The 26,692-nt window shown below is 39.9% G+C and overlaps 2 protein-coding genes across 4 annotated transcripts; one reads left to right on the top strand and one right to left on the bottom strand.

The window, feature by feature from the left end:
- Positions 1-144: 144 nt before the first annotated feature.
- Positions 145-4,325, bottom strand: ormdl1 (ORMDL sphingolipid biosynthesis regulator 1). Of its 2 annotated transcripts, none has more exons than XM_028592202.1 (4): positions 4,199-4,325; positions 2,603-2,782; positions 1,400-1,551; positions 145-1,126 (listed from the first exon to the last, which is right to left on the bottom strand). In XM_028592202.1, exons 2-4 carry the CDS (start codon positions 2,774-2,776, stop codon positions 991-993), a joined length of 462 nt encoding a protein of 153 aa, XP_028448003.1. In that variant the 5' UTR covers positions 2,777-2,782; positions 4,199-4,325; the 3' UTR covers positions 145-990. The 2 variants fall into 2 exon arrangements, with proteins under 2 accessions (XP_028448003.1, XP_028448004.1); XM_028592203.1 differs by lacking the exon at positions 4,199-4,325 and adding an exon at positions 4,038-4,185.
- pms1 (PMS1 homolog 1, mismatch repair system component) lies at positions 4,193-25,625 on the top strand. Of its 2 annotated transcripts, none has more exons than XM_028592196.1 (13): positions 4,193-4,446; positions 5,636-5,779; positions 7,464-7,646; positions 8,406-8,508; positions 10,026-10,189; positions 15,250-15,366; positions 17,871-17,993; positions 18,126-18,272; positions 19,089-19,921; positions 22,377-22,832; positions 23,045-23,175; positions 24,978-25,138; positions 25,232-25,625. In XM_028592196.1, the coding sequence occupies exons 1-13, from the start codon at positions 4,414-4,416 to the stop codon at positions 25,430-25,432; spliced, it is 2,796 nt and encodes a 931-aa protein (XP_028447997.1). In that variant the 5' UTR covers positions 4,193-4,413; the 3' UTR covers positions 25,433-25,625. The 2 variants fall into 2 exon arrangements, with proteins under 2 accessions (XP_028447997.1, XP_028447999.1); XM_028592198.1 differs by lacking the exon at positions 4,193-4,446 and adding an exon at positions 4,681-4,766.
- The last annotated feature ends 1,067 nt before the right edge of the window (positions 25,626-26,692 follow it).

Raw genomic sequence — 26,692 nt, 5'->3', positions numbered from 1 at the left:
TTGTGTAAAGTCCTCTGATAATCTGAGAGAATCCTGAATTAACTGACTTTTCCTTTGTGGAAAGTACCCAACAGTTTCATTACATTCCTGGTATTCTATAATTACTGGGAAACATGCAGTGCACAACCATTAGAGATGAAACACTTTGAGGGCACAAACATTTTAATAAGATTAAGGACAAGAACTCTCAAGAGCTATGGGCAAACAATGCAGGACTAGCTGCCTTGATGATAGCCAAAAAGTCATCATCTAAAGAGAGCGCCTACATGAATGTAAGTTGATCACAGAGCTACTGTAGACCTTCCTCAGTAAACACTTAACCTGACAACAATAATTTGTCTCATTTCTACACGCAGGACTTTTTCTTTAGCATATGGGACATAACATTCACACACACAAAAAAAAACTGTACAATGAAAAAAAAAAAAAGTCTGCCCTGTTTTGATTGAGTTACGAACGAAGAAATGATTCACATACAGAGGAAATCGTGCAAATAAAGAGTATTAGGATTCCATTCTCCACTCAGCATGAATACGTTTGACGCCCATTACAAAATGAGAGTGTACCAATAAACAAAAGAGCCACAGGCCCCAACCCTTAGGAAGTAAACATCTTTGAAAAATACATTTGGGGACATATTTGTGGCTAGAAACCGACTCGTACTCACAATTTGTGTTGCCATATGAATTGAGGGCAAAGAATAAACAAACTCAACCAAAAGCCTCACTGATGCCTGGGCCAGCCCAGGTCTATGCAGGCCAAAATACATCATTAAATATTCACATAAGTTAGTAATGCATATGGCATCCTGTCATCTACAAACCTACTCCAGTTTTTTTTTTTTTTTTTTACATTTCATCGTAAACCTATTTTTTTTCTAAACGACGACAGTGACGTTTACACAAACTGTATGACTTAGCACACACATCGGCGGTATGGACTACACAGGAGTTAACTTTGTTTGCTATGAGGCATAGCATTTACAATTACTTAATACTTGTTGATGCCGAAAATTCGCACTCTGTGTAGTTGTGGCAGCTTGGGGATCAGGACACTCAAGAGTGAGGCAGTGTTTATGACAAAGTGTGTGGTGTCATACTTCGTGTAGAAACTTGCCAGGAAGTATCTGTGGAGCAAAAACAGACAAAAAAAAAAAACAACCATGAAACATGAAAAAAGGCGGTAAGACAAAACAAAAGTGTGCAGAACAATTATCTATAGAATTCCTACACATTTCAGTTTCCATAACTGTTCCACAAACATGTAATGCTGTTGTCATGATCCACAGTTTCAGAGGTGATCATGAAATGCTTTCTTTTATGTCTGGTAGTATCAAATGTCCCCTATCGCTATGTCTAAATCAGTGTGAAGACAGAATCATGTGATCTCTAATACATACAGAATGATGGGGGAGATGGTGAAGAACTTTCTAGATGAAGTGAACTGCACGCCGTAGTCGAGCTGTTCCCAGTGTGTAAGAAGTCTGGCTTTTCCTTGGTCAGGGGTCTCAAAAGGTGTGCCTTTCACTGCATGCATAAAGACATACATTCCCTGTAGAGACAAAAACACAGCTAGAAGTGCAGTTCTCGCGGTCTGTAAAGAGCAAGACCATAGTAGACTGATTAAACGACGTGTCCTGTTTTCATAACTTACTGTATGTTTTGAATAATGTTCACGCTATATGGAAATTATAATGTAAAAGAGTAGTTAGGGCCATTTCTCCAAGACTGGTTCAGATATTTTTTTTATACAAATACAATGTCAAGCTTCTAACTGTACAAAACTGTTTACTTTAATGACAAACTAGTGCAGATAAAAAAACAAGTGTGTTGCTGCAGGAAAAATCCTAAAAGAAACAACAACGCTCCTGCCTGGTGCTTGGGCCCTCAATAAAAATATGTTCTAGAGACACAAAAAAAAACATAGGATGATGCTGAGTTATTGCTAAATTAGCTTGAGCTGGCCACTCATTTCCGATTACATGCCTCTATGTCAAAAATGCAAGAATGCAGCTTTAAATGGAAAAGCTGCATTACAGAGGGAAAAGTTATACAACTGAAATGCTGACATACAGCCAAGCATTAATCAGCACACTGCAGTTGTATTGTGTGGAAAACAAAAGCCCTTAGTTGACCTTAGCCGTTACTGTTAATAGCCTTCCGTATTGGCTGTGATACACAATCCTTGTAAACTGCTTCGAGCTTGCACTTCTTGATGATGTCACAGACATGGACTTTGTTTCTTCATTTGAGGCCAGCCACGTAACAATGTAAGGTTAGTTTTGTCAACAGACATTATGTGGAGCGGGGAAATGATCACAATAGGCCACGCATTAGGTTGCCACAAGGACAGCCTCCCTAAAAGAGAGCATATTTTAACAAGCACAGGCAAGTCAGAAGGTAACAGACACCAGGCTAAGCTTGCATGCAAGATTAATTTGGCTTGAGAGGCTACAACGGACTGTGGTTTTCAAATTGTTATCTAAAACACCCAATGAAGCAAAACGGTTAATTGTTTTCGGAGAGCGATTTGACAATCTGAATGACCTAGTTGGTTGGTTTGGTGTGGTGAGCAGCACTGACAGAGCGAGAGTGTAACTTACAAAGTTGTGTATGACATTAGTGAGAGTCCACACCACCGGCACACTGAAGAAGGGAATGCTCAAGAGCACAATGTGAAGTATTCCGACACCCAGTGCATAGGTCAGCCAGATCCCTCGACTGTTCATGACCCGAGTATTTGGGTTCACCTCACTGTGTGCCACACCCACATTCATTCTGGTCTGTAAACAGAAAATATAAACTTATATTCACAAATTATTACACACTTATTTACCACACTTTTTCTTTCCTTTCCCCATAAGCTATTACAAGAAGTTCCCCCTTAATGTTTATAAAAAAAAAAAAAAAAAAGGCTTTCTGCATTGGCTGTCTTTGCTCATCAATAGGGTCCAAAATCAAACAACTATTTTTTTTGAATGGACTTTGTTACTGTGCTAAAAGCCATTTGTGTCCTTTTGCAAGTACTTCAAAAGTTTAAAATGTCAGATCAATCAATGGTTGCGGCAATATCCAATAATCAGACTTTGACAGAAGAACAATAACTATTATTTAAGCTCTAAATCCCACAATCACGCAACTCTTTTTAAGGAGCCCTGAAAATATCAAATATGCATAGATTGTAGATACACTACATGCGGAGGGCAACAGAAATGCATAATTTAACAATAATTAATTTGACAAGTTTCTATAGGTATACCTTCATTTGAAGAACCAACGATTGCCAATATAGCAGGCCTCCATGTAAATGTAATAACAAATTAAAACCTTGTGCAATCTTATTGAACTTCACCCTCTGGCACGCTTTAAGCTGTCAGACTGGAGTAAAGAAAACAAACTTAAGTTTCAAGTCATTAAAAAGGCAATAATGAATTTCTTCCACATTCCCAACCAGGCCAGTTGCATGTCATTATTTTACCAGCAAGATTACATTTTGACATCTGGCAATTGTTTAAAAAAAATGTATTGAATGAAGACAATATATCTTAATGACTTTCGACCAAATTTCAAGTCTCGGGCTAACATTACACGAGCCCCAACATTTAGCCAAAGGACTGTCCTCAATTACCCTAGTGTAACATGAAGCTATCCGCTACATGTTGGTATACTGGTGCTCATATCAGTCGACAAGAGATTAAAAGTTGATACATTCGGTCTGATAACAAAACTGATGACAATGCCAATTACTTGTAGAGAGTATCTGCACCGATGGTAATGACGGGCAACTGGAAAGAATCACGAGACAAGATTTGACTAAAGTTGTATACAAATAATACCAGATTTGGTGCTAAACCACTATCACTGAGTCTATTCGCTCATAGCAATAGCAAACTGTACGACTGTTAAAATGCCTTTAGCTAGTTAAACGATTACATCAAACTGATTACACTCATCAGTGACGTAATGTAAACTGATGTTATCTATACTTTATTGTCATGTCAAGTAACGTTAGTTGTGTAAGCATGAGACGTTCCTTGCCTTTGACGTGTTTTCGTCTCCAGTACATAGCCCGGACCAAACCACCACTATTCTAAACTAAGTTGTTGCAGCGTCATTTCGTTGATAAGAAACAGTTAGAAACATTTGGTGGTTAAAAGTGTAACATTAAACACCCAGACAGCCAACTGTTGCAAACTTACAGGTAGTAGCGAGCAGTGGAGGTATTTATAGAAACGAACAGCTATGGAGAGAAATGGTTTATCTCCTTGTTGATGTGTCTTTGCTGTTCACGAGCGCAGCCGCATAACACACGTAGACTGACCTGAGCGGAAGTAGTCGTGGTTTCGAAGGGCAACGAGCTGCTGAAGCCCTGCGTTTGACCTCCCAGGCTGTGTCCCGCCCTCTATGGCAATGTATGGTACCGCCGCCAACAAGTTCTACGAACCAGGTTGTTATATTAAGGTTTAGATTGCCTGTAATTAGTTAGTTAGGGTTGAAGTTAGGGTTAGTTAGAGGCTGATTGTGTTCGGTATGGCAACCCTGCCTACCAAACGCTTAGCTAAGTAGCTTGACAAAATGATGTACCTGCTAGTTTCTCCTCAGGGTAGAATATTAGCAGGGCTTACTGAACCCGCCCTCGTGTCACTTCTAACCAATCAAAGGGTAACGAAGGGGGCGGGAATCAGTTCATTTCCGCCGTATGGCTCGTGTGTCTGTTTACGATTTAGCTAGTGGGCTCGCGGTCTGCAGTCGAAACGACTCAACCAAGTCAGTATCTAATCTACTTATTTAGCTATTTATTAACGTTACTGTTAGGCTTAATGTGAGTTTGTAATGTCGCCACGTAAGTTTACACGGAATTGGGGAGAGCAGTTAAGTTATTGCTGCTAACGTTAACCAACCTGACGTTAACAGTTACTGTAAAGCGACTTTCAGCTATTTTATTAAGGTGTTCCGCGTGACATGACGTTTATCTATTATATAAAATAGTCTAAATTGTGTCTTGACTGAAAGAAGATAACTTAAATGTTTCATCTAGCAGTAAAAGCTGACATGTGTACTGCCTGCTCCTCTCTTATAACAGGGTTAACAAGTGTATAGCTATATAACGTTATGATGTCTAACGTTAGCGTTAATCCAATATTACTAGCTAGTACTAATTGTAATTGGAAATGGGTAAGATAAACCCCAAAACAAAATTTGAATCTCCGTTTCAAACAAGCTTGCTAATTAATGCAAATAAGACAATAAGACACATTTGTTTGCCTCACATAATATTTTCAGGCTATGCTTCCTATTATTGTCAATTTTTAATGAATTATGCTGCAAATGCTAAAAACGTCACCTGCTCACTGTAATGTATTGTATTGTCGACATCACAGGCGTTTACTCATGCCCATGCCTAAAATGAATGAAACGGGTTTAGCATTTCTTTGGTGTTTGGGTAGAGCCATTGGGTTCACAATTTTGACACTTTTGGACCCATCTGAATAACAGCTATGTGCAGTAATAAATTGCTTTTTCTTATAAATGTATGTGTGTAGTCCTAAGTAGGAGGCATCAATGTGTTTAAATGTGTTTTACCCCTATGTCAACACTCCGAAGTACCAAACTCAAACCAGACTTTTCTTCAACAGGTAACTTCAATCATGAAGCAGCTGCCTCCCGACACTGTGCGGCTGCTTTCCAGCTCCCAGGTCATCACATCTGTGGTGAACGTTGTGAAAGAATTGATGGAAAATTCCCTGGATGCTGGGGCTTCAAGCATTGATGTGAAACTGGTACAGTGTCTAAATAACAGACTTTAGAACGAGGAGAAATTTGGAAAAATATGATTGATTAGTAAATGATAGAGCTGGGCAATATATCGATATTATATCGATATCGTGATATGAGACTAGATATCGTCTTAGATTTTGGATATGTAATATTGTAATATGGCATAAGTGGTGTCTTTTCCTGGTTTTAAAGGCTGCATTACAGTAAAGTGATGTCATTTTCTGAACCCGCCAGACTGTTAACCCACTTAGTCATTATATCCACATTACTAATGATTATTTATCAAAAATATCATTGTGTAAATATTTTGTGAAAGCACCAATAGTCAATACTACACTATCGTTGCAGTATCAATATTGAGGTATTTGGTCAAAAATATTGTGATATTTGATTTTCTCCTTATCGCCCAGCCCTAGTAAATGATAAATTATAAGTGGAATTGTCTATAGGTAGATTTGTCTCAATAAAGCTATAAACAATATGGATAGCATTAGTAGGCTTCAATCATACAGGTGGAGGCCTCTTTTATGCATGAGGCTATATATACTATACTATATATTTTTTTGCATCTCAGGACTTAACTATAACTATTATATTATATATATATATATATATATATATATATATATATATATATATGTGTATATATATATATATATATATATATATATATATATATGTATATATATATATGTATATGTATGTATGTGTGTGTGTGTGTGTGTGTGTGTGTGTGTGTGTGTGTGTGTGTGTGTAACTATATTAAGTTATCTTTTAAAACTAATCTAGGTGTAGCAAGTTAATCCTCTGGCTTTGAGATCTGTGTTTCTTGGATACTGCTGACTAGAGCCCGACCGATAAAGGATTTTTAATGCCGATATGGATACAAATATTTGGTGATTTAAAAATCTGATATTCCGATATATTGGCTGATATAGTATATTTAAAAAAAAAAAATCCAGAAACGCGTAACAAAACAAACAGATTTCCCTAACATTAGTTATTTGTAGTTATTTATGAGTCCTCACTAAAATAATATGTTAATGTGTAATGTTATGTAAAAGTTTGTTTTATTGTCACAACAGAACAGAGGAACATCAAAATATATTAAAGTTCTGATAAATAAAATGTATAAAAATACTAACTTAAGATTTGAAATATGATATGAAGTCCTTTGAACAAAAACACAATAACAACAACAAAAATCAGAGTGTTGCCAACAGGGACGTTGTAGAGCGCCCTCTGGTGGACAAACTATGCAATGCCAACACTCAGAACATGGTGTCCGTTTTTATTTTTTAAATATTCGTTTATCGGCCATTATAAATGCCGATACCGATAGTTTGGAAAATGCCTAATATCGGCTAATAATATCGGCCTGCTGATGTATCGGTTGGGCTCTACTGCAGACCTCTTAACTAATCAGATTTGCATTTTGGAAAGTATAACCACCTTGTCATTGGTGTTTTCTTGGCTATTTAGCAGCACCATTTTTGCATGCTATTAGTAGTGCATGCATGATATTAGTAAAACATCCAAATAAAGCATGGTTTGACAACACATTGCTATGAAGATATTAATTATTAGCTATAGTTTCCCTGCAGTTAAAAGTGTGCTGAGTAGTCACAGTACTGATTTTGATTTCCCCTCAGGCAGTGTACAGCATCATTTAATTTGACATTGCAGGAGAACTACGGTTTGGACCGGATAGAAGTGCGTGATAACGGCCATGGGATCAAAGCCGAAGACGCTCGTGTGATGGCCGTGACACATTTCACCTCAAAGATCTGCAGCCACGAGGACCTGGAGCGACTGGAGACATACGGCTTCAGAGGAGAGGCACTGGGCTCCATCTGTGCCGTGGCCGAGGTGAGAAGTGTTTAACATTAGAGCTGGGCAATATATCGATATTATATCGATATCGTGATATGAGACTAGATATCGTCTTAGATTTTGGATATCGTAATATCGTAATATGGCATAAGTGTTGTCTTTTCCTGGTTTTAAAGGCTGCATTACAGTAAAGTGATGTCATTTTCTGAACTTACCAGACTGTTGTAACTGTTCTATTAGTTGCCTTTACCCACTTAGACATTATATCCACATTACTGATGATTAATTTTCAAAAATCTCATTGTGTAAATATTTTGTGAAAGCACCAATAGTCAACACTACAACATCATTACGGTATCGATATCGTCTCAAATATTGTGATATTTGATTTTCTCCATATCGCCCAGCCCTAATTATAACATGAGACACCATCAAAACTGCTCTTTATTCTTATGCAAGGATGAGAACATACAGTAGGTATGAGTTGCCAGCAATAAGTGTTTCTCTTTTAATAAGCATGGAACATCGAACAGTCAAACACAGAACATTTTACAAGTTATACATATTGATCTATAAGTTGTATACATGTACTGAACTAATAAAGTTCATGAAAAAGAAAACAATTCTGACTCGTGCACACATTTATTATATTTTACAGATGGCATGGCTCTTTGATTTATCAGTTTATTTTAGGAATGAAATATACACCCTGGTTTATTACAGTGTATAGGAGTTACAGTGTATAAACTGGGTTGGTTGGCAACTGGATGTTTTATTGTGCTCTTTCCTTTTTAGGTGTCTGTCATCACAAAGACAGAGGAGGATGACATCAGCACCCAGTACACCCTTGACTTCACAGGGGAGATTGTTTCTCAGAAGCCGTCTCACTTAGGTCAAGGTAAGGCACCATTCATTGAATCAGTCCTGTAGTGTAATTTCATCCACTTTTATATAGACCTTAGTGGTCCCTTAATACTGTATCTGAAGTCTCTTTTATATAGACCTTAGTGGTCCCTTAATACTGTATCTGAAGTCTCTTTTATATAGACCTTAGTGGTCCCCTAATACTGTATCTGAAGTCTCTTTTATATAGACCTTAGTGGTCCCCTAATACTGTATCTGAAGTCTCTTTTATATAGACCTTAGTGGTCCCCTAATACTGTATCTGAAGTCTCTTTTATATAGACCTTAGTGGTGCCCTAATACTGTATCTGAAGTCTCTTTTATATAGACCTTAGTGGTCCCCTAATACTGTATCTGAAGTATCTTTTATATAGACCTTAGTGGTCCCCTAATACTGTATCTGAAGTCTCTTTTATATAGGCCTTAGTGGTCCCCTAATACTGTATCTGAAGTCTCTTTTATATAGACCTTAGTGGTCCTCTAATACTGTATCTGAAGTCTCTTTTATATAGACCTTAGTGGTCCCCTAATACTGTATCTGAAGTCTCTTTTATATAGGCCTTAGGGTCCCCTAATACTGTATCTGAAGTCTCTTTTATATAGACCTTAGTGGTCCACTAATACTGTATCTGAAGTCTCTTTTATATAGGCCTTAGTGGTCCCCTAATACTGTATCTGAAGTCTCTTTTATATAGACCTTAGTGGTCCCCTAATACTGTATCTGAAGTCTCTTTTATATAGACCTTAGTGGTCTCCTAATACTGTATCTGAAGTCTCTTTTATATAGACCTTAGTGGTCCCCTAATACTGTGTCTGAAGTCTCTTTTATATAGACCTTAGTGGTCCCCTAATACTGTATCTGAAGTCTCTTTTATATAGGCCTTAGTGGTCCCCTAATACTGTATCTGAAGTCTCTTTTATATAGGCCTTAGTGGTCCCCTAATACTGTATCTGAAGTCTCTTTTATATAGGCCTTAGTGGTCCCCTAATACTAATAGGTGGAGGGTGGGGGTGTGGCCTTGACCAACTGCCACTTTGCTCATTTGAAAGCCATGATGTCTCTCTCTCATGGGTGGGCCAAATTCTCTGGGCGGGCAAAGCAGAGAAAGGGGAGGTAACCTTGCTCCTTATGACCTCATAAGGAGAAGATTCCAGATTGGTCCATCTGAGCTTTCATTTTCTCAACGGCAGTGCAGGATACCCAGGGCTCGGTTTACACCTATCACCATTTCTAGCCACTGGGGGACCACCATAGGCCGGCTCGTGGAATGCATATTAATGTTAAAAAACCTCATAAAGGGACATTTTCATGCCATGGGACCTTTAAGGGATCACGTACAATTCTTGATGATAGAGGTAACATTGGTGTTTATTGGTAAAAGTTTCAGAATAACACACAGCGTGACCAGTGTCCCGTTACATCTAGTCGACCTGAGTCCATTAGCCTTGTTGCAGGAAAAGTACATTTTAGGTCAAAAGCTGTTGCACACCTCTGCTCTTTGTGTTTTACAGGTACAACAGTGAGTGTACTGAAGCTCTTCAAGAATCTTCCAGTGAGACGGCAGTACTATTCCTCTACCAAGAAGTGCAAGGAGGAACTGAAGAAAATGCAGGACCTGCTGATGGCCTACGCCATTATAAAACCTGACTTGAGGCTCACAATTATTCACAATAAGGTCAGTAATCCCCCCAGTCCTCCAGTATAAATCACTTATTAGCTGTCAATCTGCATGAGCAGTGTGTTTCAAGCAGTGATCCCTTCTTCAAAATATGACTTAATGCACTGCTGTGTCACGCTATGGTCCTTCCAAGAGTTAAGCCTGGTTTATGCTACTGCGTTGAATCTATGTCATAGGTACGTACGTAGATACACTTAGATACGAACCCTACGCTGTACCCTACGCCGTAGCCTGATTGGTCCGCTTGGCAGCATCGCATTTCCATAAAATCGAGCAGAGGGTTAACTTTTCCTGTAGCTTTCCGACCGTGGTCTGAAAGCACAGGGGAGATACTTTGTTTTTCCGTCTCCACCGAGTGATCCGGCGATTTGATGCAGGGTGGTGCGGCGGGGGAGAGTGTCAATGAATTGCCCATTTGTGTGACGTCCTGTTGTATTCTTAAACCCCTCCCCAACAAAGCACAAGTAGACTTTATATTTCACAATTACCGTTTTCCGTCAGATCGTTTATAGATTTTAACGTTTCCGACCGCTCTTGAAGGCTTCTTATTTCACAGGGGGAGAGAGAGAAAGAGAAGAGACGAGCGAGACATAGCAAGTGCTTTGTTGTTGCAGGAAACATTCAGCTGTTACACACACCCCCGGGCAGTTCAGTGCTTGGGTTTCATTTCTTTACCCTCATAGTGTTTTAAAACGTTCTCGTGGCAGCGATAGAGGCAGTGATGTTTCCTGTTTCCTGTACGGGATTCTCACACTGCCTCAAACCAGAGCTCAAAACACACCAACAAGTCTGATCTCCAGTTACATGATTGGCCACCGCAGCGTGACGTCTGGTTGCATTTCTCCAAAAGTTGAGTCAGTCTCAACTTTTTGCCGCAGGCCTGCCGCGTTTTTCTTTGCGTGTCCCCCCTGCGGCATCCCCCGCCGCAGCCTAAACCCGCTACCCCCATTCAAAATGAATGTAAAGAGCTGCGTTCTACCTCACGCTCCCCACGCGTACACACATACCGGCTCTGCTATTCTCTTAAGAAATACGCTAGAACGTCGCAGACACATCAGCGCAGAAGTATAAATCCTCACAACAGCGTAGGCCACTTACGTAGACTTAGGGTTGCAAAGCGGCGGAAATGTTCCAGTAAATGTCCTGAAACTTTCCATGGAAAGTTTAGCTGGGGAATTTTGAAAACATTCCAATTTGTAAACTTTCATGGGAATTAACGTGAATTAACGGGAATAAACGGGAATTAATGGGAATAAACTGGATATTTTCGATATAGCTTGGGAATTTTGGTAGCATTCCAATTTTGATTTACTATGGTTAGTGGGCTATACAATTAACACACATAGGTTAATAATAGCAATGGCTTATGTATTACCCTTACATTTGTACGCTGCCAGCTTTGTCTTTGGATGAAATTACCTTTCAAGTCTGCAGTAAAGTATATCATGGGCCAGTGGTAAAAAAAAGAACACATAATGAAGTGTGTCTGCTCATACAGCGTGTAGTCCTCCATGCACAGCGACCACTAGATGTCCTTATTAGTCTTCAAATGACTGTCCCTGGCTCAAAATCACCCTCGCGTTTTGTTAATATGCCATGTTTTCACAGTGTAGTGTTATATGTGTGGTGAACTTAATCAATGGCATTGACATGTAGGATTACATAATATGTAAGATTAGCGCTTACACACAGGAACGTCCAGGGAAAAGTAGGCACCCTGATTCCATTGATCCTCTACATTTTGACACATCTGGAGCCACTACTTTTGATAATAGCACATGATATTTATAAAGCACTTTCAAAAGAAATGATTGTATAAAGACAACAACAATAATAAAGTGCAATGAGTAACTATTAACTCTACATGAAAAAAAAATGCTCTGCATAGAGGTAATGCTGCATGTTATGTTTAGTTTTCAAATATATTTGCATTGGTCAGTTAATTTAACACATGAGAATGACATGTTTCACCATTATATTGAACCAAAGGATAGTTAGTATCCATCGACATTCAATCAATCAATAAATAAATAAATCTCAAACAGCAATAACAAGTAAGACAAATGAATGGAGAGGAAAAAATACAAGTAGCCTAGATAGTCCCACCCTGTCATACAGAGTTTCCCTGTCTAAATTTCACTCGTTTGATAATGTAATATGTTGCAAAAGTAAAAAGTCTTCTCAGCTGACAGCTGTAAGGTTTGCATGGCTTCCTTTGACAGTAGAGCTTGGTGTTTGTGCCTCTTTTAAGATTTTGTGTCAAACGTGTCAAAGCCCTTAAACAGGACGTTACTGAAGGATTTTCAGGAGCTTGTCAGGCAAATTATTAATCAAACACCTTCTTGAAGACAGTAATTGTCCCCAGCCTCCTGTTGTTTTGTTGTCAGTGCTAATGCGAGTCAGTGAGTTATGAAATCGTTGCGTGTAATGGAAAATATTTATTTGGCTTGTAGAAACACTTTAGAAACACACAGACTAAAGCTTTTATCGAGCCACGCGAGACTAACCTGATAGAAAGAGGCTTCTGTGCAAGTCTGTGCTGTCTCGGCTTGATAACAGTTCGTCATTTAAATAAAAAAAGTAGCTATTAAGAAACAATTACAAGTCGGATGACTTTTTTTTTAATTACCCTCAACGTTACCTGAACACAGTTCACTACATTCACTATTTATTATGGCTCCAACTAACAAATATGTTCATTAATGATCAATCCAATCTGTTGATTTTTTTTTTTCTTCTTCTTTTATTCGGTCAGTCTATACAATGTCAAATAATTGTTTAAAAGCCCCATCACAATTTTCCCAGAGCTCAACCCTACATCTGAAAATAGCTTGTTGTGTCCGACCCATATTCCAAAACCCAAACGTATTCAAATAATAATGATATAAAACTTGATGAAAGCAGTAAGTCCTCAAATTGGAGAAGCTGGAACCTGAAAATGTTTGGCATTTGTACTTGATAAATGACTTAAATGATTAATTGATTATTAAAATCGTTTCTGTCCGAGTATTTACTTTAAGGGCATTTAAGTATGTTAACCTCTAGGATAATGACCTGTTTGAAAGGGGCTAGTAGGTATTAACCAATGTACTGAAAGGACAGTCAGGTGTGGCTTAAAGGTCCCCTGTTCTTTTGAAATATTTTGTTGAGATCTGCTCATGTGACATTTGCTGTCATCAAAAGAGTTTATAACAATAAATATAAATAGGCTATGTAATGGTATAACAGAAATATATAGGGATAGAGAGAACTACAAACCTTCTCTGAAGACTAGTGATGTAACTATGTGTCAGATAGTGCTTAAATAGAAGCAATAAGCACAACAAGAAAAACATTGGACAATGGACTTAGTTGGAGGAGAAAAGTTAGAGGGAAAAAAATCAGTATGTACTCTGAAACCGTACAGTAATGATAACCCTACACAAGAGTCTACATTTACAATATATTGTCTTAAATGTTTGACTTGTGGCCAAGTCAGAACCATTAACATGTCTGCCCTGTATCATTCCAACCACTCACCTTGACTCCACAAAGAATAGTAATTATACTCAGGATTTTGAAAAATGTGACTCTTGCAGTTTAGACAGTTTGTATTTATGGTGTCTGCAAAGTAATGTGTAAATTGCTATAAAAAAAAAAAGTGTTGCTTTTGAGGAGTGCGTCTAAATGTCCATTAGCAATAGAAACAGTCAAATAACTACTTGATTATGGGCTGAGGTAGTTGACAATAGAAGCTTGACTAAATATAAGCAACACACACACCAAAGCAGTGCATCATATTCCACAATGTCCAGTTTTATTGACATAATTTAGCATTCATTCATTAATTATCATCAGAGTTATATTGAGGTTGCATGTTTTTGGTATGAATGACAAAAATAGCTGCATGTTTTTAAACTGGTTGTGCTCGGTTACTTTGTATCGCCCGTCCCCTGGGTTATACAGGGTTGCAGACTTTTGGTGTGCAGAATAAAAATGCCCGCTATTTTGGGTTGTTCCATTACATAACATTAGATTAATCAGTGGTGGAATTATTGAGCAATTAGACATTTCCATCCCTTATGCTCTTTCCCACCGCAGCTAAGCGTAACTATCAGGTGCTCCAAACACAAATATAGCTGACTGAACTCTGATTTGGCTGATTGTGACGCCTGAGTAAGTTGCTGAACACAGCTGCAGACTTCACCCCAGATACAGTTTCAGGCTGCTGCAGCCAGTCTGTACACAGAAGTGTTAGGTGGTGGTGTGGGTCATAGAGGAGCCACACGACCACCGTATAACTTTCATATAAATCAGTTTCGAGGTGGTCGGAGGAAGGTAGTGAACCCATTTCGTACAATCAGCACTCAGTTGCCCCTATCCGTTATCTCCAACTCTGCTCTTCGGCCTGTGTCGTGTTTCATAGCTTCTTCAAGAACTGTTTACAGGAGTGATCCGTTTGGCATGTGCCAAATTGCGTATTTAATAGCCAAGACATGCCCTGCAACGCTTTTAGAAATCAACACCCGGAAAATAAATTCGCTGGTGGACACAAACTACAAACCCACTCGTGGGTGTCAACATATTTTACACCGAAAATATTTTCTGATCTGACATCATTCCAAAAATGATATAAGGTAATTGTGTATCATCGGTCCCTGAACAAAATCATAATATAAACTAAATGTTTTTTGAGCCTGTGTTGTAATTGCAAAGTCCCTCAGATTTAATATTGAATTGTGTCAACCTTAACTGTTCTATAAGGATTAGTCGCATGTAGCATCTCAGGTTTGGTGTTGAAATAATGGCTAATGTTAATTTAAAAACCCATTCATTTCTACTTTGGAAACGAAGACTCTTCCATATCTTTTGTGTTTGCCCTAAATTGTGACATAGGCTGATATGGCTATACATTTTAAATGTCATCTCACTGATCTCTTGACACAAAGAAACAAAATGTACGACCTCCAGTTATGTTCGCTGCTTCGTGGCCCAGTTCCTATCTTGACAGGTGTTTGTGCAGTGTGATTTGCCCTGATGTGGACTCATGGAAGTTGACTGGTGTCATATTGTTGCAGGTGGTGGTCTGGCAGAAGGCCAAGGTGGCCGATCACAGAAGTGCCCTCCTTGCGACACTGGGGGCCAGCGCCGTTGCCAACCTGCTCCCTTGCCACCATCACCAAGAGCAACCAGAGGTTAGTTGAGGGGAAATATGATGAGAGAGAAATGTAGCAAATAAAGTTAAGTTAGTTTTCTTTTGGTTTTCATAACATTGCATGCATGTGCATTAGTAGAAAACCAGTTTGATATAGTTAACCCTGTCTGTCTGTCACATGGACCATTGCCCAGCTGGACAAAGTCACCTTTGAACATTGTAACCGAAGGATGTCGTGAATGTGAAGAGACTACATGGAGTGCATTCCACTCTGATGGAGGCGCGCCACGGGCACAGAGCTGCATGCTACCCCTCCCACCTCGTGTGCACAACTTGTACTCTTTGCTCTCATACTGTGGCTCCCATGCCCCTTTGGCCTTCAGTGTGCGGCCATTGTGGCAGTTCATCTTCACAAGACACACACTTTCCCCCCTAAAAAGCTCATTCATCCAGTCCATCCTAAAACGACATGTCATTTAGTCTCATTTTCAGTCAAAATTCAAATGCAATAAAATATTGTGACATTTCAAATTTCAATTTTATTTGTAGTGTCAAATCATAACAGACTTTATCTCAGGACACTTTACAGATAGAGTAGGTCTAGATCACACTCCATAGTTTACAAAGACCCAACAATTCCCCCTAAGAGCAAACATTTGGTGCGACAGCGGCGAGGAACTACTTCCTTTAAACAGGCAGAATCCTCGGACAGAACCTGACTCTTGGTGGGCGGCCATCTGCTGCTGCCGGTTGGGACACAGAGACGAATACAGATATACAGAAATATGATATGTGGCTGAAAGTCAGTGTCTTTTAAATTGTGTGACACTAGTGCTTAAAAACTTAATAAGAACTAACTACTAACCCTAAACTAGATTTGAAACAAGTGAATTGGCCTTGGGAATAAATGATGCTGACTCAATGTCTCATTTGTTTTACTTCCTTCAGAAAGGTCTAATTGTAACTGTCAATATTACATGAAATGCCTGATTAAGATGGATACTTTTTGCAGAGCAAATGAGAGCACGCACGTTATACTTGATGTGAGCTAATAACCTCATCATGAACACCTGGTCTGAAGCCAGCGAATGTGGTCAGTTGGTGGCTCGCCAACTATTCCCTTGCCCTTTTCTCTTGAGTTCTTTCCTGATGAAGAGTGAGCGATTTTTTTGTTAGCTAAGCTTTGCTTTGCCGATCGTAATTGAATTATTGTCGAGCGGTAACTTTCTGCTTGGTCACGGTAGGTGTCATGTGGCTCGTACCTGCTGCCGGACTGCCGACTAATCTAGTCTGACAGATATGGAGCAGCCCTTTTCACCTCGTTTCTCTCTCATTTTCCTCTTTGTTGTTGTTATTTTGCTGCTGCGCTTTGGTGCCCCGTTATGAGGACGACCTTTCGCCTTTCCCTCTTACTCCCTGTAGCAATAAAAGAGAACTTTTCTCTTCTCTTTGTCCCCAACACCAAAGCTTAGTGATCAAGGGAACCAGGTTGACAATTTCACCGGGGCCTCGCTCCGGGAGAGTCGTAAGAGCTGTCGTAAGAGCTTCTGCGGAACAAAATGTGACCCTCGTTTTTGGCAGCATGGCTACACATAGCCGCGGCCCTTTGGGGCCAGAGGTGCCATTCGTGCTCTCATAAAGTGACCCTAATGAGCAGAAATAGAGAGAAGCACATGTGCCCCGACCTGAAACAGCAGTTCATTTATTAACTTCATTGGTGTGCGTTGCTGCTAATAATGAGCCCTAGGCCAAAAAAGCATAGCTATACGGCTTGCAATCTGTGGAACATTAATAGCTTTCCATAATTTCTTACTAGCTTACATTCATAATGAAGTTTTAAGTGCAATTGTTCAGTTGTGTATGTTGGGTCGTCAATTTTAGCTTATGAGAACTGCCTCTGGCATGATTGTAGGTGAAAGGTGATTATGTACGACATGCTATGTTCCACTATAGGCCACTATGTTGATGCCAACAAACTCAGGCGTCTCTCTGCCTGTCTTTCTTGATTGTTTCCAAATTTCCTGTGAAATTAAGTTTGTAATAAGACATCAAAAAGGTAAAGTGAGTTGATGACTGTATCGGACTTCTTAGGGACTGTAGCGCTACAACTTGTCCTCATTATGCCGTGTATGCACGGTATGCTATGACCAGCGCTGAGTGCCTGTTTTGCTTGCGCACAACCAGAATTAATGGCTTCATTCCCAGCTGTGCAGCTGTGCTGTCAGCGGAATGGATCAACCGTGCCGTCCTAATTGAAAATGTAATGATGGTAAAGTTTATGTAATGTCCAGGTTTCAAAACCAGTAGTTACTCTGTTACGCCCCCGTGGCAGCCAGCTGCTGAGCATGTCAATTTGAAAATGTTTGCAAAAGCATGAAGGTCTTGTTTCACAATAACCGTCCTTGTCAAATTCAGCCCTTTATTACAACCATTATTTGCATATGCAGTGTAAATGTTTCCATACTGTATTTTATTCTGCCAAGTATATGTATGATGCCTACTTTGTGCTTATCTGTTAGATTATAAATATTATCAATGTTTCAGATTGTTTTAGATGGCTTTTTTCCAAAGCCTGGAGCGGATTACTCTTCTACAAGCTCATCTAACCCTGACAAAACATTTATATTTGTTAACAACCGGCCTGTCCACCAAAAAGATGTAATGAAGGTAGAGTCATTTTGGATTACTCAGCACAACACAATTCATACAATCAGTGGTTTCTTTGTGTCTAATAACGTTCTTTTATTTCATGTTTACCTGAAAACTTTATGCTGGCTGGATTGTGTGATCGATCATCAGTTGTTGCGTCAACACTACACTGCTCAGTATCGGGATGACCCGGCCCGGAACCGTTATCCCACCGCCATGCTTAAAATCACGGTTCCACCATCCTCAGTCGACGTCAATTTAACACCGGACAAGACCCAGGTTCTTCTTCATAACAAGGTAGCTATGAAATTCATTATATTCGGATCGAATTTGGTCAGACAACATTTCAGTCATGAAAATAGATTTTCCAATTTTCATTTGAATGATCCAATATCGATTCATGAAATCCAGAATCGATTTGGACCAACTATTTCGTGCTAGGTTGTCGGGAAGGGGGTTAAATAACGCTCCAAACTTATGCTACATTTTGGCGAGGAAAACGCTGGCATGGGGTCCCTTGACCTCTCACCACAATATTGTATATCTGAATGAAATGTCTGTAGAGCTGCACTTTATTGTGTGTTCATGTTTTATAAAAAGGACATTCAAGTTGCCGTAGGTAGGATTGTGAAGATCCAGGACTTAGCCAAAAAATATGAACATCAACAACTTCTCAGTCCCTCCCCCCTTTCCGCTAAAGCCCAAAACGGTCTCCGAAGCCCCTCCCCCCACAACGGAGAATGAATGCATGTGCATGAGCAGTGATTGACACACAGTCTTTAATGTAACTGCTTTGGGTCAATTCCTAATGTAAACATTGATACTTTTATTTAATGCAGCAGGTTAGAGGGAACCTTGTACAATTGTAGAATCTCTTTCATATCCAAGCTAAATTAGTTTTGCAACTGAAATGTCCCAAATCGGCATTGAATCGGAAATGTAATCGAATCAGGACCTTCGGAAATCCGCGGCGATTCCGAGTCCTAGTGAGGATCCAGCCTTGCGCTTTATTGGGGAAATAAACCAAAACCCCAGCCAACCAGATGTGATTTGGAATTAAACTCTGTGTAATGTCAATTTTTCTTTACCGTCTGTGATCTGTCTGAAATTCAGGAGGCTTTGCTGACCGCAGTAGAGGTATTTCTGGTTTCTCTCTATGGCTATCGACCCAATGGTGACCCCCCAGCTGAGAAGCAGCTTGGCCATGAGACGTCCCCCTCAGCGTCTAGTCCTTTGCAGACTGATGCTTCACAAGCGGACAATGAAGAAAGTGTAGAGAGGGATGGCAGTCCCGCCAACCACCATGGTAACTTCCTCAAAGGTGCATCTAAACACGGTGACACAGCTCTGTCAACCGCAATAAGCACTGCTGCTTCACTGGACCGCCAGACCTCCAACGGCAGCTCTTCATCCTCTGTAGCGGAGGACTGGTTTGTCAACCAGATCCCAGCTGGGCTTTTGTCTAACTTTGCTCTCTACGATGATGAAACCACTCAGAGCTGCACTCAGACAGAAGAAACGGGCTCAGCAAGGAAGTCCCCTGACAGACAGGAGGACAATGCTGCGTCAAGTGCAGACACAAGCAAAGACCAGATATCGGCTGAAGACTGGAGCCGGGGGACGGCTCTGTACGACCCCGTATCACGGGAGCCCCTGCAGCCCGTCAAAATCCATCAACCCACAAGGAACAATCACTCTGACGAGATCAAGAGTCCGAGCAGCTCAGACAAAAAGATGTTCAACGCTATAACAGAGAAGCGGGCTGCTCTGACGGCCTACGACCTGATCAGTAACCGCGCCCTGAGGGCACCGCTGTCTCCCGCCGCCCTATTCGAGAAGGAGGCCAGGCTAGAGGTCCTCAGGGAGAAGCCTACAGCCAGCCTGCAGGAAGTCGGCGTCACCGTTCACGAGAGGTGGAAAAATCTTAGGGAGGAAGATCGTAAGAAGTGAGTTTCCAGACCTTCACCTTTCCAAGCAGTTGTTTCCATTTCTTGTTATTTGCAAGGCAGCGAGGGGGGGGGGGGGTCAGACCTGTCATTTGCATGTGTAAAAGCTCAGTCTGGAAACTTTGTTGATATGAGCTGTGTTTCTAATTTCCAGACAACTGTGTCTAATAGGAGCTCAGGTCGATGACATTTTCCGCAGTACAGCAGATATCACTACTGGTGAAATGTCCCCTATTTCCAAAGTATGCTATCTATCCAGAGTATTCACATGTCCCACATTTGTGGCAGGTTTTATTGAACATTTATTTAATAATAAAGCCCTCTGAAATTGTCTTTATTTCCCATACCTATAATAGTCCCTAAACATAGGCATTCATAGAGACACTAAGACAAGATTTAAGATATGAAATAATGCTTCCCTTTTATATACAGTCAGTGATATTTCCTGATTTCCAATTAGAAACCACAACATACATGTAATATCTACAGGTCATGTTACTAGGTTCCAGTCCATTTGTCCATTTCAAATCTCACCTAAACTTACTTCACAAGTGGTATGAGGTGTGACACATAGTTGGCTAGTCAAGAACCGATTTGGCACAGAACAGATGGAGGTAATGAGTGTTTGTGTTTGACCCCTTGCCCCCTCACGAGTCAAAGGATTTACATTAATGAAGGTAAGACAGGGATGAAAACAAACGCAACAAAAGAAACGTGGTGATCAGATAAATGTAAATTTACTTCACAGTACACAAAACATTTACAAAATGGTGCGATTAGCAGGTCAGGCAGCACAGCGCAGTGCGCAGGCCATGGACAACTTTTTTTCTTTTTTTTTTCTCATGGGCAAGCTTTCTATCGATTGATTGTATCAAAACCACTTTTGAAAGGAAGAGAGGTGAATGTTGTCACACACTCATTAGTAGCTTCTTGAATGGTCCAGTTGCACAGGCATGTCAGTAAAAGAAAGTGCAAACTGTGCTACCTACTGATCTCTATCCACTGAGCTACTCAGCAAGTGGCATCATGGAATAACACCATTATACTGTGCTGAAGGCGCCAATTATGTTAGATTACAGCATACCAATAAGTAATTGCAAAGTTGGAAAATGTGCATCAGCAGTAGTTGGGGCCTTATATAAGGTATGGAAGAGTGTATGGAAAAAGACATCTGTTTAGAATCCTGCATTGACGTAGTGCTGTCTTAAACATGAAATAGGATGTGGCGAGGACTTGGCTCCTTTCAACGCCACTGTTAAGTGGCACACCATTTCTAGGAATTACACTTGCACAAGTTTACGAAACAGGTTCTTTGAATAATGGGGTGCTGAAGTGTAAGCCCTAATGCTTAACATATGATCAGATCTATGGAAACAGGAGTTGGCAAACTCTTTTGTTCAGGAAAGCGCCAACATGTGTATATATATATATATATATATATATATATATATCTCAAATTCTCAACATGTTCTTTGCATGAACAGTGGAAACAAGGCGGTACTCTTTATCTAAATTCTATTATTTTAGAATCTAAATTCTTATTTTAAACCTACTGTAACATGTTCTAAGAAGACAACAACAAATGGCAGCTTAGCAACTGTGCTACACAGAAGAAATTAAACATACAAGGAAGTTATCAACAGGCACAACATTGTATGTAAAGCCAGATATGCCAGACGTGTTAAAGGTCTGTGTCACTTATTTAGTGATGAAGGCGGACTTAGATGCCTAGGCTACACAATGCTGCTGAATTAACAGCATTTTAAATGGCTAATTTGAGTGTGAAGTAGGTCTTAACTACATTTTGAAATGTAGTCATTTAAATGCTGTTGAAACAAATACAATACATAACCTAGACATTAAAGGCAATTAAATATTGCACTTCCATAAAGTTGGGGGACTGACAAGAGACAGATTAATTAAACATTGGTCACAATCGTGCACCCGGTTTAGCTCACCTGGTAGAGCGGGCCCCCATTGATAGAGGTTTACTCTTTGACGCCGTGGGTCTGACTCTGACCTGCGGCCCTTTGCTGCATGTCATTCCCCTTCTCTCTCCTAAGCTGTCCTATACAAATACAGGCCTAAAATGCCCCAAAAATAATCCTTAAAAAGCAGCAGAGGCAGAGATATCCTGACTTTTAGTTCCTATATGTGTCAAGCTCCAAAAATGCTGGCTTTTTGTTAAAAATGTTAAGTGTCGATCCCAATCCAAGATAACCCTGATGACATCATAAGGGTTATTTTCACTCAAACATTAGAGATCTCCCTTCAAACTGTTTTTAGCAGATTATATAGTAGTACTCCTCGCAACGAGTAAACTGAACTTCATGTGCCCCTTTTAATTTAGCCTAGTTTTAACTCAGGCACTTGGGCATGTTTTTGTTCTACAAATGGGATGGCAACATGGAATAGACCTATATGTAACTCTGAAAGACTTTGCTGAACTCTGCAGGTATGAGGAGAAGGCGAAGAAACACCTGGAACACCACGAGCAAAGGACCAAAATGGCCTCTGCTGAAGGCCCCAGAGAGACGAGCAGGACCCCCCAAAGGGGCCAGAAACGCAAGACCCCACTGTCCAACCAGCAGCTGCTGGACCAGCTCTTCTCTGCACAGCCCCAAAAGAAGATGAGGAGCCCTGCACCCAAGCCCTCGCAGCCCCTCCCCTGCAGCCTAACTGCCCTTCGGCTGCAGCTTCAGCGCCTTTCATCCCAGAGCAGCGCAGTGCCACGGGGCCTCCGTCTTGTAAACCGGCTGGCCTCTCAGAGCGCCTGGGTCATTTTATGTGGTCAGAGGCTCATGTTGTTAAACCCATTTCGAGTGGAGGAGGCCTTGCTGTTTAAGAGACTCCTAGAGAATAATATACTTCCAGCAGTGAGTCTGCAGAACCCTATACAGCTAACAGATGGGTAAGGTATCACTCACTGCTCACCAGCAACATGCCAACCGTGACAGTCATTTTCCTTGTGGAAAACTGCACACTCATCAAATTTCTTTACATACATATATGTTTGAGAATTTTTATTTTAAGGCAAACAAATCCTTGGTGTCTTAGGCTTTTCTAATGTCCGAAAGTACCCTGTTGTTGTGTGTTAAACATCTCCTTGTCTCTCTTTTATAGTGTTCTAGGTGGAGCTGAATATACTGACGCTTTGTGCAACATGGAGAAACAAAGCCCTGAGCTAAACGGAGGGGCCCTCTTCTCTGATCCCAGGCTTGTGGCTAATGGGTTTAAAATCCAAATCACTCCAGGTACATTGTAAATAAAAAAATTTGGGCCGTAACGCTGTTGTATGATTAAACGTTAATTTGCCAGTCGTGTCCCTCTGAACCTGATTACAAAATAGTACAGTCCTCAACACAGTCTACAACACCCCCAATCGAATTTGTTTTGAGTCACGCCATTTAAAGGTCTCACGGATCGTCCCGTTTTATTTAACAAATGTTGGAGCCATTTGTCTTCATTTAATGTCACAGTTCACCAGCCACTTAGAAATGTCAACAGTCCTGAGTAACTGGATTACAGGCACATTTTTCCGACAGAGTTTCTGTGTATCGGATTAGTTGTGGATAATATTTCCATTCCTTTAACACATTTGTCAAACAGTGAATGATGAGATGAGAGAATTGACATATAGGACCAAACAACCTAGTATGTTTTTTTTTTTTTTATTAAAAGCTTTGTCTTTTATAATGGATCATGACAAGTGGAATAATAACTTTGACACAATGTGGACAACTTAATCATACAGTATATCCTGTCCATTGCCCACAGCATCTCTATTCACACACATGTACAAAGAGTAAAGTTTGTGAGAAGTTATTTTTGCACTACGCACATATTTAATAATATTTTAATAATGAACACTAAGAAATGAGTCCTATTAACCATTAATCCGGTAACTGTTAACAACCTGTTAGTATAGTGCAGCTAGTATAAGGTATGCAAATAATTGATCAGAAAACATCATTTAAAAAGTTGTATATTTACTTAGCATAATTTTTCAGTCTAGATTGACAGATTGCTCTGATGATAACCGTATACATAGGTGTAGTTTAATCATGTATATACTGTAATAAATTATTTTAAAAGTAAGGGTAATTATAAATATAATGTAAACAACTGAAATGAAACTGTTTTTTGTCACACTGATATTTCTCTGTTCACTTGCAAATGCTGTACAGTGTCCTGTGAATCAGTGTTGGTTGTTTTTGTTGCTGGAATGGTTCACCTCAGTTGACATTGGCTCTCTGCCTGACAGAGTGGGCTCACAGTGGGTTTGTACCCCAGTGTGCAGGTGATGAGAATAGTTGCCCTTTAAGAAATTCCAGGAATTTCCATTTGGCACTGCCAACCTCGGTGGGTGTGCATGGGACTGAAGGTAGCGGCATATATAAGATGGTTTCATTGCACAATCTCTGCTGCATAGCTTATACTTTTGTTAGAATTGTCTAAAATGTGTCGTGTTGTTTATTTCCCCAAACTTGTGTACAATGTGATTCTGCTGATAGTGGCATTTTGAAATGGATCTAAAAATAAAAAAAAATAAAAACAGCAAATATCTGTATGGAGTTAAATATGCTGCTTTTATTATTATTATTATTATTATTATTATTGTAAGTTAATTTGTTGCTGACAATTATTACATACATATTTAAAAGCAAATATACTGGACTATGCAGTCTTGCACAGGCAAAACAACCAGCACAGAAATATTTGAGAAATAATTATACCTGACTCTACTTCTCCAGGTTTTATTGTACCTTTCTCAGTTCATTTTGCATCCAAAGTTGTGTATCAGAAATATAAATTGTGCATGATTTGCAGTATTTCCTCATGAAATGAGAAGCTATATTTCTTCCACCCTACAAGTCAACTTCCTTCCAGTCTGCTGGGGCTTCTATTAGCCATTTAACACTCCATTTGGCCCTTCGCTTGTTTGACTTGGTCATCACTCCAGCCGTAAACCACAATATTTATTTATTATTCTTTCCTGGAGATAGTAGTAGCGTCTGGAGTATATTAATCCTTGTTTTCTGCTTGTTTTGGCCAGGCCTCACGTCAGCCGAGAGACATCTGGAAGTGACAGCAATGGCAGACTGCGTGCCTTTCCTCGGCGTGGAGGACCTCAGGGAGATCCTGACTGCAGTTGTTCACGGGAAGGCTGCGACTGTGCAAGAGTGCCGGCCACTTAAAGTCACAAACTACCTACAAGTGAGAGATGCTATGAATTAAGATTAACAGTGTTATTACCGTAGATTTTTGTTTGTTTTCTTAAATATCTGAATTGTGACTTTTCCCTCACAGGGTGAAGCAGTACGACTTGGCCGTCAGTTACCTACTAATTTATCCAGATGTGATGTGGAGGAAACCCTTCTACGAATAGATCAGCAGCTCGATGAGAGCAACCAGACCTGCATCCATGGACGAGCATTTCTCCAACACCTATGTGACATACCTTCTACAGACCAGGAAGCCAAAGCTCTGCTGAGGCCTTTAGAGCTATAAGCTAATAAAAAAAATAATAAAAAATCACAGCAGTGCAATGTCTATTATCAGTCTCATTTTAACGCAGCTGATTAATCTCAATGTAAGATACCTGATTTGTTTCCATTCTGCTTAAATGATGTCCAACTTTGTCACAAACAGAACATTAAATAAATGTATTTTTCCACATTTTGTGCTTTAATCAAGCACGTAACTCGTGTTAACCTTGAATTGTTTGTTTCCATTTTGTTCATTGTTTTCACAATGTATTACATAACATTTAATTTAACACAGAATTACTAAAGGCAAACTATTAGTACTTTTGTTGTGTGATCAACAAATAATCACAGTGAAAAATGTGATTTCTGATTTTCACAGAGCACGAAAAGAAAGGGGTTAGCTGCACTGTGGAAGGACGCAGGTTAGAATGTCAACCCACTCACAGAGTCTAGATAACAGGTAATGTTCTCTTAGCGTATGCTGTTTGAGCAATTCACTTAATACGTTGTAGATTATTGACCAATAGTTGGCCTTCAGTTTGTTTTACTCACAAAATGAATGTACAGTGTGATGGTGCTGAAATAGCTAACTTTTCCATATTATAGATTATTTTTGGGCATTTGATGCCTTATTTAACAGGACAGCTGAAGACAGGAAAGGGGAGAGAGAGGGGTAACGACATGCAGCAAAGGCCTGTGAGTCGAAATCAAACCTGCAGCCACTGCGGAAAGTACTGAGCCTTTGTACATAGGACCCATAGATATATACTTTTGGGAAAGCTTGCCCCTGGAGTATGAGGAATTTGCAAGTGTAGAGAAAAGACAATACTTTGGTCACACTTAGTGGTGCAACTACAGTAAATCCATTGGCCTTTGTAAGCTGATTCCTTGCAACAAAGAACTATTTCAGCCTCAGTGCAGTCACTTAAAATTGAGACATTGGTCTAATTCATATGCAGATTTGCTCCTTGCAACTGTTTCATTTAACTAAATTATATTTTTTGGTTTTGTAGATTTGTTTTGTGCATAGTTTGAATTATCTTGGATAAACAACAGCAATCTTTGACCAGTAGAGTGACATCTGACTTCCTAACTTCATTTCTGTCCCAAAGCCAGAGTATCTTACTACCCCTAAGCCTCATTGTGGCACCATTGGAATGGGTATTGGCAAGCTCCAAGCCAGAGATCTCCACTGTGCCAGCTACTACCCATAATTCTTTTCCCATAATGAGTGCCAGCTGCTCGGCCTTTAGTATTGACAGATAGTTGTATATTATCCCTG

The sequence above is a fragment of the Perca flavescens genome, chromosome 11 (assembly GCF_004354835.1).
Source record: "Perca flavescens isolate YP-PL-M2 chromosome 11, PFLA_1.0, whole genome shotgun sequence".
NCBI classification, from domain to species: domain Eukaryota; kingdom Metazoa; phylum Chordata; class Actinopteri; order Perciformes; family Percidae; genus Perca; species Perca flavescens.
This window is presented reverse-complemented; position numbering and strand designations above follow the sequence as displayed.